Here is a 17,483-nt window from a genome sequence, read left to right as displayed (position 1 = left end):
CTGGAGAGATGGCTCTCTTGTAGGAGACCTGGATCAATTCCCAGCATCTACATGGTACCCACAACCACCTGTTACTCCAGTCAGGAACTCTTCTGGCCTCTGCAGGACCACAGTGTACAGATATGGTGCACAGATAGAAAAGCGGGCCAAACACCCATACACATAAAATAAAAAATAAATTTTTAAAAATTTAAAAAGAAAACCCACCTCAAAGATGAACCATCTTTCTTAAAATGCTAGCAGCATGCTATCTTTTCTTTTAAAAACATCTTTTGTAGACTCAATTCCTGCAAATAATTGCTTGGCTTCACCATATCATAACTTTAAAAAATCCTTTTTGCATTATAATAGTATACTAATATAATGTCACAGGATGACATCTTATATGTTGTTTCCTTTGCTAAATATGATGTTAATATTTCAGAGGGCAAAGGGAGCCTGAGTATCTAACACCATCAAAGATAAAAGCACCAAGGAGAACCAGGCAGCCAGCACTCACTGCACCCTAAGGAGAAACAGGCAGCCAGCACTCACTGCACCCTAAGCAGAACCAGGCAGCCAGCACTCACTGCACCCTAAGGAGAAACAGGCAGTCAGCACTCACTGCACCCTAAGGAGAAATAGGCAGCCAGCACTCACTGCATCCTAAGCAGAACCAGGCAGCCAGCACTCACTGCACCCTAAGCAGAAATAGGCAGTCAGCACTCACTGCACCCTAAGCAGAACCAGGCAGCCAGCACTCACTGCACCCTAAGGAGAAACAGGCAGCCAGCACTCACTGCACCCTAAGGAGAAACAGGCAGCCAGCACTCACTGCACCCTAAGGAGAAATAGGCAGCCAGCACTCACTGCACCCTAAGGAGAAACAGGCAGCCAGCACTCACTGCACCCTAAGGAGAAATAGGCAGTCAGCACTCACTGCACCCTAAGCAGAACCAGGCAGCCAGCACTCACTGCACCCTAAGGAGAAACAGGCAGCCAGCACTCACTGCATCCTAAGGAGAAACAGGCAGCCAGCACTCACTGCATCCTCAGTAGCACTAAATGTCTACAACTGATCTAACTGGGTCATCTCTAACATGCGAGGAGTCTTAGAAATTAGTGAAAGGAAGGCAGCAAATGTGAGGTGAGGACTGGCAGGATTGTGTTTGCATCGGACAGAGATGTGGTGTGCACAAAAGAAGCCAGTGAGATAAAGGCTGGACCTTGCTCACCAAGCCTGTCACTGCCTGTTCTCCTCTCCATCTCGTCTCTCTCTTCTTACTACCCCCAAACCTCATACTAAAACAGATGCTAATAATAGCCACAAATATGTCAAACCTAATTCTTTTCCTAAGTCACAAATCCCTCTACAACTGAGACACTGAGGCAAAGCGATTGGTAGGTAGTCATAACAGAATATGATGGACAGGCTTGATCCAAAGCAAACTGTCAAGGCTTAACACTATTAGGCTGTTTATTTCTGCCCCATATTTAAATTCTAAGTTTATATAAAAAGTTAGCGACAACAAAGAGATTAGAATATCAACTTATCTTAATATTTTAGAAACTACAAAGTTTGTAGGTCACACCGTGTTAATGAACTTTGTGGCTGTGGAGAGCTGGAACAGGACAGGTCTCTTGTGCCCTCCTGAAAGCCTTTCACTGCCAGCTCTGTGCCGTCCTTACGTCCTCACGGCCCTTCACTCTACCAACTCAGAGACTAAGAGTGCGTCAGCGGCTGAGGCCACAGCAAAGACGTCCTCCCTTTGCTGCACACCTCCTACCTGCAGTTCTCACAATGCATCTGAAAAGCGCTTTGATTTAGGATTTTCTTTTGTTCTGTAAAAAAGCTCCATGAAACTGTTTACTGTGTTGAAACATGGTATTCAGGGTAACTTAAAACCATGTGCCCAGGCCCAGGTCACCCATATTTGGTTCTAGAATAAAAGTTCTTTGAGGTGAAAGCTGTTTTCATATTAACAAAAGATCTTTCTGTTTTAGAGACTTATAATGCAATATATATGGAATAAAACTATGATGATTAGGGTTAGTTTCAAAATAATCAGGTGAATGATGGAAAGGGGGAATGATCTGGAAGAAGGAGCCCAGTGAAGTGATGCCAGCGGCAGCACATGGAGCCTCACAACTACAAACTTTGAAATTTTCCAAAGCCAGTTGTTAAAATCTTGAGCATATTATTTACTAATACTGTATAGATTTACATTTGGTTTGTCAGCTTAACATGCTTGACTTAAGACTCTGTAATTACTTTCAACTGCAGGAAACTATTAAGTACAGAACCCCAAAACACAGAATTCTCAATGAGGTATATTTACCTAGTGTCATTTAATAAATATATTACTGATAATTTGTAAGAACATAATACTTGAAAACAAAGAACTAATTCTGAATCACAAAGCTCCAAGATTTCAGTAGTTCTATTTCTGAAGATAATGAACCCTTAAGCACTAACACAAAAGAAGAGGACATGCAACACAGAATGGACCTGGCATGCTGCCCGGAGAAAACTAGACAACCGTGGAGTGTCAATCTTTGGTACAACTGTGACATCAGAGAAGTCTTTTTCTTCACTACCTATGATAAAACATAGATTTATTAGGTTAATAAAGTCAACTCCGAAAAGGTTATGCTTTACAAATCACCGCGTTCAAAGCAGTGTTGCAAATACTGAGAACCCTAGAAAAGTCAGAACACTGCATTAGAGTCTCTATTTGTGATTGTTTCCAATTTCACATTGGTTTATAGTGAGTTCATGAGCTGAATCTGATTCAACTGTCTTAAGGAATGCAGCAAAAGGAAGCAGGGTGTTTGGTGCTAGCTTTAGGTTACAGGTCAATCTTATACAGATGAAAAATCTGCAATACTTATCATCTAGAGCACTGGAATCAGAGGCACCACACCGAGAGTTTTCTTATGGTGATGTCTACTTGAGGATATATTTCTTGCTGTATAGAGACAATTTCTTAACAACAACAACAAAAACAGTAATATATAATCCATCTGAATAGCTGCACATCCCTGTGTTCTAGAAACCTCTGATCTGCACTGATGGAACATATCTTCAAATTACACTTATAAAGTGAAAATTGTATACTGATGAGAACAAACTATCCCAGTCTCAGAACAGAGTTTGTCCTGCAGTCTTAGGGTAAGTATTCGGAATATGGAATCAGGCCAATTTAATGAATCCCTATGATTCAATAGCTCTAATCTCATTCATTAACATAAGAGAATCTGTTCTTCCAAAAGAATATTGAAAGGATGCTTCCACAGTCATGTACTAACAACTACAACAAAAAGAAACACACACAAAAACAACATGAAACCTACTGTAAAGGGAGTAGACAGTCAACACTCAAGAGGACCAAGGTTACCTCCAGATACAACAGAGCCTTCTCCTGGGTGCTGGGTCCACACTTCCCTGGTTTCTATATCTTCAGTCTGGACGTCTCTCTCAACATTATCTTCATTGTACTGAACATACGCCTTAAAGAAAAAAGAGGGCTAGAATTAAGACCTAGCTTTAATTTCAGAGCAATCTGCAATTACTGAAGATAAAAGCAACTACAATTTTTAAAAAGCTAGTAAACAAAGAATTTAAAGGTAAGTGTTCTTGGGGTTAGGATACACCTCCTGCACTAAAGTGGGTGACACAATTCGCTAGGCTTTGGTTCTGGACTGCAGAAAAGGGAGAGGAAGAGCTGAGCACAACCATGTACACATCCATCATTCCTCTCCTCTGACTGCAGATATACGTGAGCTCCTCTCAGGAGCCTTCCTACTATGGTTGGCGGTAACGTGGACTTGTGAACTACAATAAATTCTTTCTCCCCTAGGTTGATTTTGTCAGGCATTTTATCAGAATGACCAGAAAAGAAATCGAGACACTGTCCTCTGTACCAATCACTCACCGTGCCCAACAAGCTGTCTTTAGACTTTGCATCCTTTGAGTTTATGAGTACAAGTATAAAGGACATTCTCAAACACAGCCTCCAGAGACATTCCCAATTCACATAGTCTAGAGTGGATACAAGGCACACACATACTATCCTTTCATTAGACAACACATCTTTTACTAACCTGTTTGGTATTTTTTTTCCCGAAGTTCCTAATATACATGTCATATTCATTTACTGGTGGTAGGTCCAAGAGAGAAAAAGTGAATGAAAAATCTAAATCAATAAGTCGGAGCAGTTTTGTACTTCTTGTCCTTTAAAACAAATTAGAAATGAAAAGAAATTAAAAAATATACCCGGAGACATGCAGGAGGGTGTATTTTAGGGTCATGTGAAGGAATTAGAGATTGTCTCGAGTAGTCAATAATTATTTTAAATAATTAAATAGAAGCTCAGGGTGTAACACAGTGTCCAAATGTTTTCCTAACTTATAGAAAACTCTACATTAGAGCCCTAGCCGAAAAGAAACTAAATAAAGTCACAAAGTAATAGTGTGAAAACTTCATGAACCAATGTGCAATTGGTCCATTGCAGTACACTGAGGCTGACAAAATCACAACATATGTATACCAGAACTTTCCTGACCGGCAAGTCGCTTTTTTCCAGGATTTAGTGTGCTGGCTAGTTGGATGACATTTCTGTACTATCAGCCACTGGGCCAGCCAGGTTTGCAGCCTACCTTCTCCTGGAGGCTACAGCAACTCCCACAGGAAACAGCATCTGACACCAGTAACCCCGTGCACTAGGCACCCAAACACCCGTCACTTGGCTTCCTCTTGCCGCCTCAGTCTTCTTCCCAACCGTTTATATTGGTTTCTTTTTTTCCCAGACTCCCTAATGTAATGGGCTCTGGATTCAACACTTGTCTTAGTTGACCACTGTCACCTCCCCCAAGTCTAAAGCAAGCTGAGCAGGAAAGGAGTTATTTCTCCCACTTACTAGCACTCGCACACCGCTGGCCTTCAGTGTGCTATGAATGAGCAAATGATCCTCGCAGCACCACGGCGTCGCAACAGCTATTTTTTCTCATTTCTCTGCTCACCTGTCCTTCTTCACTCACACTCAGAGTCTTTACAGCTGCTGTCACTTTTCCACCATCTTATTCTCGGGTCACCATCCTGTAACTTTCTACTTACTACCTTCAATTTTGAGGATTTGTTTTGTTTTGTTTTGTTTTTTGAGAAAGAGTTATTCTGTATAGACCTGGCTGTTCTGGAACTCGCTCTATAGACAAGGCTGACTTCGAACTCACAGAGATTCACCTGCCTCTATTCCCTGAATGCTGGGATTAAAAGTGTGCCAACAATGCCCAGCATTGGATAGCCTTTTGAGGGACTTCTTGTCCTAACCAGTCAAGTAAGGCGAAGTTCCTAATAAAGCATCATGTCCCCACTCCCCACCTATGCACACACACACAAACACACACACACACACACACCTCTTCATTTTCATAGTCATAAAATGTTAACCCAAAGTCTGGCTAAGCCTCAGAAAAAAAAATTCACAAGTTGGAAATGTGCCTATTTTTCTATTCTCTGAAATCTGTGAAAATGGGAGTTATTTCCTCAGATACTTAAAATATGATGGGCTAACTATGTGCTTTAATTTGTGGGAAAGTGATTTATGTATTAAATAGATTTAATGAGCATATGAATGCCGAAATTTTCTACTATATTTTAGATCTATTGTGATGAGTTGCATCCTTCTAAGGTTTACTCATTTCACCTAAATTTTTATTTAATTTTAGTAAGATCTGCAGTAATATTCTCTTTTCCATTTTATTCTTTGTTTTCTTTCTTTGTTGTACTTAATCAAGACCTTCCATGAAGTTTATAAATTTTAAGAAAAATTTCCAAGAATAATTTTGACTTTGCTGTATTTATTGCAAATGCTTTCAATTATACAGATTTTTGCTCTTATCTTTTATTGCATTTCTTTGAATTTCTAATTAATTGCTGCCTTTCCCCAGAAAGTGGATGCTTGCACCACTGATATTCAGCCTTTCTCATTCTCTCTTTAAAGTGTATCTGTCGTTATAGGGTCAGCGCACCCCACAGACAGAGGTTCCCTTGTCACTGGTGAAAGCAGTTTGTGGATCTGGGTGAGGCTCAGTGCACTTGTGTCGTACGGATGGGGTCCTCAGTGTGACCACCAGCAACAAAATTTTCCTTATTTCTTCCTTTGCTTATGCTCACCAAGAAGTACAATGTTTAATTTTCTAACTCCTGGGAGTTTCCTACTTGACTCTCTTTTGATCTGGAGCTTAAGTCCATTATGGGCAGTAATACTCTATATCACAGTGGCCTACTGATGAGAGACTGTTTAAATGTTATAAAACATACTTTTGTTTGTACTAAATTTCTATCACCAAAAAAAAGAGATGTGTATTTTAAAAAGTTCTGACTGTGTGGACTGGAGAGATGGCTCGGTAGTTATGAAAATGTTCTTGCAGAGGACCCAGATTCAATTCCCAGCATCAACACAGTAGTTTACAGCTGTCCATAATTCAAGCACCTTCTGACTTCTATCGACAATAAGCATACATGTGATACACAGACATATATGCGAGCAATACACTCACACACATAAAAAATACATAAATCTAAAAAGATTATTTTAAAAATCAATTACTATATTTGTGGATGTTACTTCTCCTTTGGGTTCTGCTAGATTTTTGATGTGTCCATGATATGTACCACTGCTGTTGGATACATGGCTGAGGAGTGCCAGGCTCTACTGAACCTACCCTTTTACCATTATGAAGTAACTTGACAGTAGCCTTCTCTTTCTCAAGTTTGCCTGACATGGGTGACATCATACTATTTTGGTTGGTGTTTGCTTGGCATATCTTTCCCCATCCATTTGTTTTCAGCCTTTTTGAGTCTGGTTTGCAAAGTTTCTTTCCTAATTAATCCGGTGGTTTGGAAGAAAATGGCCCACAAAGGGAGTGGCACTATTAGGAGGTGAGGCCATGTAGGAGTAGGTGTGGTCTTATTGGAGGAAGTGTGTCACTGTGGAGGTGAGTTTTGAGATTTCCTTTCTCAAGATACCCCCCAGTGTCTCAGACCATCTCCTGTTTCTTGAGGGTCCAGATGTAAGAACTCTCAGTTCCTTCTCCGGCACCACGTCCGTCTGCGTGCTGCCTTGCTTCCTGCCATGACGACAAAGGACTAACCCCCTGAACTGTAAAGGAGTCACTCCATTAAATGTTTTCTTTTATAAGAGTTGCTGTGGTTGTGATGTCTCCTGACAGCAACAGAAACCCTAAGACACTAAATATTTTCACTAAAATTTTTCCAGTTCTAAAATCTATGTCTTAAAATTGAACTTTTAAAGTCTATGAGCATTTAATATCATTATTGATACAATTTGGGTTACTTTACCATCTTTCTGTTTTCCACTTTTCCTTATATTCTCTGATATTTTGCTTTTGCTTTTCTTGCCTAATATTGGATTGATCATGTGTTTTAATTGTTCCATTTATTTATTTCTTATATTTTCTTCCCATTATCTTTGAATGGGTACCCTAAATATTACAACAAATACCCTTGCCCTACTAAAAATCTAGCATAAATTAGATGTTTTATATCTGTGTCTATCAGGACCTTACAATTACTTATTATCCTCTTTATCTCCCCAATTCTTGGGCTAAAATGTAAAGAAGTTAATTCTATATAATGTTTAATCTCACAAGATATTATGGTCTTTTATTCAGTCGGTGTTGATTTCTATTTGTTCAAAATTGTAAATGGAAGCTTCTGTCCCACCTGGTCCTGCAGTCATCCAGTCCAAAAGAAACACACAAAAGTTTAGCTCAGACTTATTACTAACTAGCTCTTACATTAAACATGCAATGTCCTTACATTAAAGTCAATACAGCCAATGTTGAGTTCTTTGACTATAACACTGAGGCTTGGGTAGGAAAAGCTAAATCCAAAGGTATGAAAAGACATCAAAATACCAAATGTTTTAATTGTGGTAGAATAGGCCATTTGAGAAGAGATTGCAGACAGGGTATTCCTTAAAATAATGTTTCTTCTGGGAATGACCCATATAGAAGGCCCTAACCTTCTGGATTATGAAGAAGATGCAGCAAAGGCCAACAGTGAACCAATGAATGTAAATCAATTGGAGACAAACAAGGCAACCCTTTATCATTGGGAAGCATCTTAGGGGACCTCACTAAGACCCCCCAGGTCGAACATGGCACAGTTATTCACAGTCATTGTAGAGGACATGCCTCCCAAGGAAAATTAGAAAATCTAATGCCTGTTGTAAAAAACCATACTGCTCTGAATGACAGAATAACCAGGATGAATCAAAAATTACAGAAGAAAATAGAAAACATTGTCAGACTTCTATAAATGATCAAAGGCCAAAGCTGAGAGTATGAATAAATAACATAATAATTGAAGAATTATTAGACACAGGTGCAGATGTGACTATTATTGCTCCAGAATCTTGGCACCCAAAATGGCCTCTTCAGGAGGCAAGCATTCAGTTCCTAGAAATGGGAACCTTACCTACTCAGGTAAAATAAAGCAAGAGATGACCTGAATACCTAGGGGCAGAAGGACAGAGAGGAAAGTTAAGGAATATGTGGCTAAAATAGCAATGAATCTTTGGGGTCATGATCTGTTACAACAGTAGAATACCCAGATTAACATTCCTTCAGTCTCAGAAACAGAACATAGACCAACTCATGTTTCTGAGGATGTTATAAGGTACTATGAAAAACAGTCACCGCACAGACCATTCAGGCTGTACAAAACCACGGAACAACAGCTGGCAAACTATCAGAGGTACCAATAGTCCTACCTTTAAGATGTTTAACTAAGAAACCTATACGGGTTAAGCAATGGTCTTTATCAAAAGAGAAACTGGAAGCTTTAGATGTAACATGAGGGTTGGCTGCTTGTTGGGGTTTCTGTCCCATCTGGTACCCCACAGCCGGCAAGCCCCAAAGAAAATCACACAGAGGACTCCATAAGTTATAAAACTGATTGGCCCACTATGTCAGGCTTCTTATTAGCTCTTGTAATTTATATTAACCCATTGTTCTTATCTATGTCAGCCACATGGCTCAATACCTTTCTCAGCAGGGCAGATTATATCTTGTTTCTCGGTGGTCTGGGCAGAACTGCAGAGGGAGCTTCCTGTTTCCCAGAATATTCCTGTTCTCATCGCCCCACCTCTACTTCCTATCTGGTTGACCCACCTATACTTCCTGCCTGGCCAATCAGCATTTATTCAAAATAAACAGATTGTCAGAATACAGACAATTCTCCAGCACCAATTAGAACAGCTGATATAGGAGCAGCTAAATGCTCAGCATATTAAAGAATCAACCAAACCTTGAAATTCTCCTGTATTTGTTGTTAAGCAGAAACCTGGAAAATGGAGACTGGTAACAGACCTAAGAGCTGTTAATAAGCCAATGGATTCCCTACAGTCTGGCATTCCTTTGTCCTCTCTATTAGCTAAAAGATGGTCTCTTATAGTTATTGATTTAAAGAATTATTTCTTCACTATACCTTTTACAAGAAAAAGACAGAGAGAAATTTGCCTTCATGGTGCCTACTTATAATATTCTCAGCCTGCTAAAAGATGTTAATGAAAGATTCTCCCACAGGGAATGCTAAATAGACCCATCCTGTGATAATATTTTATAAATCAGCATTGGAAATGATACAGAAGCAATTTCCTGAATCTATAGTTTACCATTACATGGACAACATTAAACTATCTAATTCAAATGTAGATACTTTAGAAAGAATGTTTGAAAAAGTAAAGAAAAATTTGCCTCGTTGAGGATTACAAATTGCTCCTGAAAAAATACAAAAAGGAGATGCTACTAATTACTCAGGTTATAAAATAGATTTATGGGAGGTATAGCGGGAGGAGGTAGAAGGAGTGGGAAGAGGAGGGGGGTGGAAACTGGGATTGGTATGTAAAATGAAAAAAGATAATTTGTTTTATTTTTTCAAAAATTAAAATAAAATAGATTTACAGATTAGACCACAAAAGATGCAAATTAGGAGAGATTGATTACAGACTCTTAGTGATTTCTGAAAATTGCTAGGAAACATTTCCTATCTATGGCTCACAACTGAGATAAAACCAGATGACCCCATTAATTTAAACAAAACCTTAGATGGTGACAAAGATTTAAATAATCCCAGGGAATTATCAGCTGAAGCAGAGAGAACTGGCTTGATTGAGAAGGAATTACAGGAGGCACATGTAGATCATATGGATCCAAATCTTAACTTCATTCTGATCATATTACCCTCCCAACATTCCACTACAATAATTTTAATGCAGAGTAAGATATTACCTTAGAATGGATCTTTTTACCTCATCAACCAGGTAAAAAATTAAAATTTTATGTGGAAAAGGTCTCTGAGCTAATTCTAAAAAGAAGATTAAGACTTTGTCAATTAGCAAGAATAGACCCAACAGAAATTATAGCGCCTTTTACTAATGATGAAATTAACAGATTATGGGAAGAAAGTGACCCACAGCAAAGAGCATAGCAACGTTCTGGGAGAGATTGACAATCACTATCCCAAAAGTCAGAATTATATCCTATCCTCATGGTACTAAGGGATTTTTAAAGAGCCTCTCAATATAGTTGTAGATTCACAATATGCAGAAAAGGCTATTTTACATATTGAAGCTGCTGAATTTATACCAGATGTACAGAATTGACTTCATGATTTATTCAGGTACAATATATAATCAGAAATAGACATCATCACATATACATACCATACATCTGATCCCATACGAGTCTGCCAAGTCCTCTAGCACAAGGTTACGCAGTAAATTATCAATTACTGATTGGAAATGTGCTAAGACCTCAGAATTTCACACACACAAAAAAAATCATGTCAATAGCAATGGTTTAAAAAAGGAATTTTCCATCACATGGCAACAAGCCAAGAAAATCATAAGGAGACATTCTACTTCTTATTTATACAACCAAACACCACTACCTTAGGAAGTAACCCAAAGGGTACTCAAAGGAATGAAATCTGGCAGATGTATGTGTCCATTTTATAGAATTTGGAAAATTAAAATATGTATACCACACAATTGAAACCTATTCAGGTTTTCAATGGGCAATTGCTTTGAGTTTAGAAAAGACTGATTCAGCAATCACACATTTACTAAAAGTTATGACCATCGGGGTATATCTGCACAAATAAAAACAAACAATGCTCCAGCAAATGTCTCTAAGAAAATGAAACAGCTTTTTTATAATACAAAGCATATTACAGGTATACCACATAATCCTACAGGTCAGGTTATAGAAAGAGCAAATTAAACTATAAAGGATATGTTACATAAACAGAAAGGGATAATAAATACCCCCCAGAATAGATTACATAATGCTTTATTAACCTTGAATTTTCTCAATGCTAATGAGAAAGGAACAATGGCTGCAGAAAGGCATTGGACAATAGAAAAAAAAACTTGTGAATTAAATCAGCTGGTGTACTTCAAGAATGTGTTGACCTCAGAATGAAAATCAGGAGATGTGTTATGTTGGAGAAGATATGTATACCCCCAAAATTAATCAATATTTGGTTTGAAAACAAGAAACTCCTTGATAAAGAGAAATGACAGCTCATCCACAGAGGTGACAATCATACAAGTTATAGGAAAACCTCACTAGTTTTGGGGCAGGGTTCTGTTCCTGTCTGTGTAGGAAAATAGAAAATGCCCATCTTTAAAAATTCAAGAGACCTGAGACATCTATATACCTGAAGAAGAAAGAATCCAGAAAGAATCACCAAACAAAGAAAAATCTGACTTAAGATATCAATATTCTCTACAGGTAATCTCTGAAGAAGATTGAGCCATACCAATGATTCCATCTGGTCCATTTAAAGATCAGCTTTGGACTACAAACTACTCAGGGTAATTTTGAGGTGGCTACCTGAGATGATCCAACCTAACAGACTACTCTAGCCAGGTTTTGAGACAAGCCCTGCACTTTCTCATTGCATGGAGACTGAACAACAAATGATAACGCTACCTCTCCCAGGACTTGAAAATTAACCCAACTTTTTCTTTTCAGGATCTGCTAAAAATTTCATTGTCCCAAGACATCAGAAAGTAAATTTAAGAACACAACACCCACATTCTCAAGGTAGGGTGGGTGGCTTTTGGTCATTCAATGGATTATGGATATCTGTCATTATTTAGAGTGTTGGTTACAAGTTATTATTGGTGATGGTCAGAAAAAAGCTAAACAAAGGAAATTAGATTTAAGGTTATTGTTTTGAAAGAAAAAGGGAGATATAGATGGGATAAAAGAGTAGATTACTGAATCTAATCTGAAAATAAAAAAGCAAGAATACAGAAATAAGATAAAAGGTAGATTATTGAATCTACTTTTTTAAAGCAACTCTTAATTTTAAATGTTTATATTGGACTGGATTTTTGTATCTTGTATACAAATTTTGTATATTGATACAAATTTGAGATTACTTTTGGTAAAACATACTGTACATATGTCTCTAATCTTGCTAAGGTATTGTACCTGTACAGCTCATTTAACAATGTAATACAAACAACTTATAACGCACAGCCTTCAGACCAACCTAAAATTTGCAGGCAAATGGATGGATCTAGAAAACATATTGAGTGAGGTAACCCAGACCCAGAAAGACAAATATATGTACTCACTCATAAGTGGGTTTTAGACATAAAGCAAAGGAAAATCAACCTACAATACACAATCCCAGAGAACCCAGACAATAAATGAAGACCCTAAGAGATATATGAATCGAATCTACATTTGAAGTAGAAAAAGACAAAATTTCCTGAATAAATTGGAAGCATGGGAACCATGGGAGAGGGTAGAAGTTGGGGGGGGGGGGGAAGGCAGGGGAGCAAAGAAAAAATGTATAGCTCAATAAAATCAATAAAAAAAATTTAAAAAACAATGTAATGCAAATTTCTAGTCTTTGAAAATTATTATTACCAACTGTTTAGTATAATGAAGAAATGCAGGTTAGTAATAATCATTTACTATGACCGAATTTGTAGTCACATTGGTATGTTTTCAAGGTCAAACAAACACTTCAAACATTTCAGAGTTATACAGAATATGGCATGTAAGATGTTTTAATAACAAAGGTTTTTTTAATGACAATGAGACATATCTGCTCCTGGAAGCACCAATCTACTTCAGAGAAGATAATAGGTATTGAAGAAACTCCACATGGAGTTGACTTTCTTTGTGGCAAAAGTAAAGTACTGGGCAAGAAAATGCCCTTGCCTCGATGGCTGACAGTGTGCTGTCCTAACTAGACAAGCAATAACACAATGTTGTTTAATGTAAGGACAAGCCTGAGAAAGCTTTTAAAAAGGATTCTAGACAGACAAGAACAGAGCCAAGTGCAGCTCCTTGGTAACTGTGTTTACTCTGGTAGGCTCTGTTGGCTGGTGGTAAGCAGAGGCACAGCTCCTTTAAGAGAGGCTTCCTGACTCAGCATTAGAGGCAAAAACCTTGCAGTTCTTTTAAGAGGCTCTGCCACCAAACACTTCAATAGTGTTTATGAGCAGCCGGATCAGGCTTCTTGGTGGTGGCATGCACCTAGAAACTCCACAGAATTGTGACAAAAAGTGTGGCTCCCGCCAGTACCTCCATCATGAAACTAGACTCTCAGAAAGTTGGGAAATGGGGTGGAGCCAGTTGCCAAAGCAGCTTTAATCCTATCCATAGCACTTAGCAGATTAAAGACTCATGTGGTCAGAAAAAGATAGAGATATACAATAAAGACAGCTTCAGATGAAAAAAACCTCTAAAAAGTTTACAATGCATTTAAATATATATATATATATATATATATATATATATATATATATATATATATATATATATATATATGTTTGGGAGAGAAAAGAAAAAGAATACAGAAAGTCCTTAAAAATGAAAAAAGAAATAGAGTAGTCAGGTGTGGTGGCACAAGCCTTTAGTTCCAGAATTTGGGAGGCAAAAGCAGGCAGATTTCTGTGAACTTGAGGCCAGCCTGTTCTACAGAGTGAGTTCCAGGACAGTCAATGATACACAGAGAAACCCTGTCCCAAAAAGAAATAAAAAATAAATAAATAATAGAAAAAAAGACACGTAAAGATGGAAAATACACAGAGAATCTGGACAGTCTGTGTTATTATGTTGTCTTCGAATTGTTTGACTGCTGAGGAAGGAGCAACAGCTGCTAAAAGACATTTGATTTTAAATGTTGCTGGATTAATCCAACCTATATATTTTGAAAATGACTTGACTTCAAAATTTAAGTTAAAAGATGTGTTACTTTGGAGAAGATGGTTTGCTTTTGTGTCCACAGGAAATGAGAGGCTGTGGATTCATTCTGGATTAAGAAAAATCAGGTTTGATTAAGAAAGACCCCCTGAAAAATCTCCGATAGGAGCCAATGGTCCAGATGATCCAACATTTCAGAGGACCTCTGTTGGAATTTCCTCTGAGTTCTACATCCAGAACAGCCTCAAGACTGCTAACTGAAATGATCAAGTCTCATAGAATATTCCAGTCAGGACCTGACCATTATCCTAAATTTTCTTTAGGTTCCCATAAATTTTCTTTAGGTTCCCATAAGATTTTCCCATAGAAAACTATGCCCACATTCCCAAAAATTGGATTATGGATGTTTGTCTTTGTTTAGAGTGTTGGTTACAAGTTGTTACAGATAATGGTCAAGATAAAAGCTAAACAAAGGAGATTAGATTCAGAGTTCTTATTTTGAAAAGAAAATAAAGGGGTAGTACTGTGAGACAACGGTCTCATATACTGTAAAGATTTGTTACTTGTATTGATTTAATAAAACTCTGATTGACCAGTAGCCAGGCAGGAAGTATAGGTGGGGCAACAAGAATAGGAGAATTCTGGGAAGAGGAAAGGTCAGTCTGCAGTCATCATCCAGATGGAAAGGAAACAAGATGAGAATGTCTCACTGATAAAAGGTACCAAGCCATGTCGCTAATACAGACAAAACTTATGGGTTAAAATGTAAGAGTTAGTTAATAAGAAGCCTGGGCTAATAGGCAACCAGTTTATAATTAATGTAGGCTTCTGTGTGTTTCTTTGGGACTGAATGGCTGTTGGGACTGGACGGGACAGAAACTTTCCAAAAAAAAAAAAAGAAACAAAAAAAAAAAAAACAAAAACATCCTTCCCTTTGTCATTCCCTTCTTTAGGAGTCCATGTTTTTATCTGTCATCAATTGCTTCTGCCTGAAAAAAAATGCCTGTTTCTTTTAATATAGGTCTGTGAGTAATAAATTCTCAAGGTTTCTGTAGGTCTGAAAATGTATAACTTCTACTTTAGTTCTTAAAGGGCATTGTTCACTTTGAGCGCTTGGAGCATGTGTTTGTCACTGTGGCCTACATTTTCCTTTGAAAAGCTCCCACTTAAGCTGTCTGCTCCAACTTTCAAGCTGCAGCTTCCCCACCTCTCTAGCTATTTTTAAGACTCCCCTCCCCCTGGTATCTGGTGCTCAGTAGTTTGACTGAATTCTCTCTTGCTGTACTTTTGTTTGTTCTTCTTTATTATCTACATTTATGCTTCTTGTACCTTTTCAAGCCTTAACTTGGTTTTAAAATACAGCTTCTACCCTGGCGCTTCTCTTTGTCCTTCCTGGGATTCAATTATACAAAACAGATAATTCTCACTCTCTGTCATGGCTTTACAGTCTCTTTTTTTATCAGCCCCCCTTCCTTATCTTCTCTTCAAGTTGAAAACTTCCCACTCTCCTCTCTCCAGCTCACTAACCCTGACACTTCTGATAACTTGCTATTGAACTAACTTAGCCACTCAATTTTTAGTTTCAATTATTTTATTTTTAGAGAAAGCACCTAAAATTTGATTGTCTAATTGATTTTAATGTCCTGATCAAATCCATTGCTTGTCAATTTATTTATGCATAGCCATGTTATTATAATCTTATTTTAAAAATGCAGATCAAATGATTTGCTCTTAGGAGCACACATGATCCTGTTACTGCTCTGGTTTCACTCTTGGTTCTAGTGACCTGACCCCAATCTCTGGTGTGTCTAGTGATTTAGTGGACAACAGGCACTGAGTAGAAAATTCTGTATAAATTTTGGATATTTTCTTTTTAATTTCTTCCTGGAAAGGAGAATCCATGTAGGTCACACTAAACAGGTCTTATTAGGATGAGCAGAGGCTCAGTGTCATGATCTGTGACATCAGATCTATTTCAGCCTTGCCTTTATTCCTAGCATGGAGGCCCTAGGAGCTTCAACCTAAGTCAGGTGTGTTTAGCAAGAACTCTCCTACTTCAAAATCCTAAACTTCATTTTCCACCTCCCCAGCCCTAAGTGAATGACAAAGTTCCTGCTCCTGCTTTCTATCTGAATTGAGCACCTTGAAAACCACATACAGCCTCGGATGGGAATACAGTAGCAACACAAAGCTGGCACTCTCTACTTGTCTCGCAGAGCTCGGCCCTTTGGGTAGTGGTGGTCCCAGCTGTTACTAGTTTTTCATGCAGTCATCTCAGAGTGTGTGCTTACTACTATGTTTTAGACCCAACTTTCACAGTCGTTTTTAACTGGAGGTTTTTTGGGTTTGTTTTGTTTTGCTTTGCTTTTTTGATATAAACTGTTCATCACAGAAAGAAGTAGAGTCCTGTCCTAATTCTTTGAAACTCATTAATTCGAAAAGGAATGTTGCTCTAACAACTGTACACTGCTCAATACTATCCATCACTGGGTAGATCATCTCATATATCCTAGAAAACTACCTCTTCAAAGGTCTCACCAAGTTTTTGCAGCCGAGATTTTATCCTATGCACTCACTGGACACTGGGGCACGGTCACTGTTTTAACATTTCATCTGTTCAACATGAAGCATTCATCTCTGTGAGTGCATACAGCTTATGACCCACTAAGAGAATGTATTTTAATTCGTGCACTGACAGCATCACTTTTCTATTGACTCACTGGTCATTCAAGGCCCATCTGGTGGAAGACTAGGGAAAGAAGTCAAGAGAAGAAAAGCTTTCTTCCCAGACCCTCCTACCCTGCTTGCAACATTTTCTGTGGCTCCAGGCCTTGCTCTGCAGCCACTATGGTTCAACATCACTGATTTATCATAGACTTTGTGAAAGGCCACAATTAAGTTATGGTCTTCAGCCACTGCAGGATCAATATCATACATTCTTTAACTCACCTGAAAGACTGCTCTGAGATGAGTATTCTAGGGTTCTGCACCCACATTGGGCTGCCTAGAGAATTATTTCCCCACATTCAGACATCTAGACACTCCAAGGCTAAATAAAGCCATGCTTCAAAAGGGTCTAATTAATGCTTGAACTGGTGGCAGACCTTGGTATCATTGTCATGGTGATAGTTTTACAAACATACAAATATAAAAACCATTGGGTCATGGAGGCTTCTCCTTAGAGTCCAAGAGATCAGTGCCACAGAGTCACAATGCAACATGAATCAAGCTCAATCTGCCTAGCA

The 17,483-nt window shown here is 38.3% G+C and overlaps 1 protein-coding gene across 1 annotated transcript in view; it reads right to left on the bottom strand.

The window, feature by feature from the left end:
* Dync2i1 (dynein 2 intermediate chain 1) overlaps positions 1-17,483 on the bottom strand; it is a 66,534-nt gene that overhangs the window by 22,154 nt on the left and 26,897 nt on the right. The window contains exons 9-11 of the mRNA XM_048437790.3: positions 4,084-4,213; positions 3,378-3,489; positions 2,489-2,577 (exon numbers count right to left, since the gene is read on the bottom strand). Coding sequence (XP_048293747.2) covers positions 2,489-2,577; positions 3,378-3,489; positions 4,084-4,213 — 331 coding nt within the window. The remainder of the gene's footprint in view (positions 1-2,488; positions 2,578-3,377; positions 3,490-4,083; positions 4,214-17,483) is intronic.

This window comes from Myodes glareolus, chromosome 11 (assembly GCF_982192425.1).
Source record: "Myodes glareolus chromosome 11, mMyoGla1.1, whole genome shotgun sequence".
NCBI lineage: Eukaryota > Metazoa > Chordata > Mammalia > Rodentia > Cricetidae > Myodes > Myodes glareolus.
This window is presented reverse-complemented; position numbering and strand designations above follow the sequence as displayed.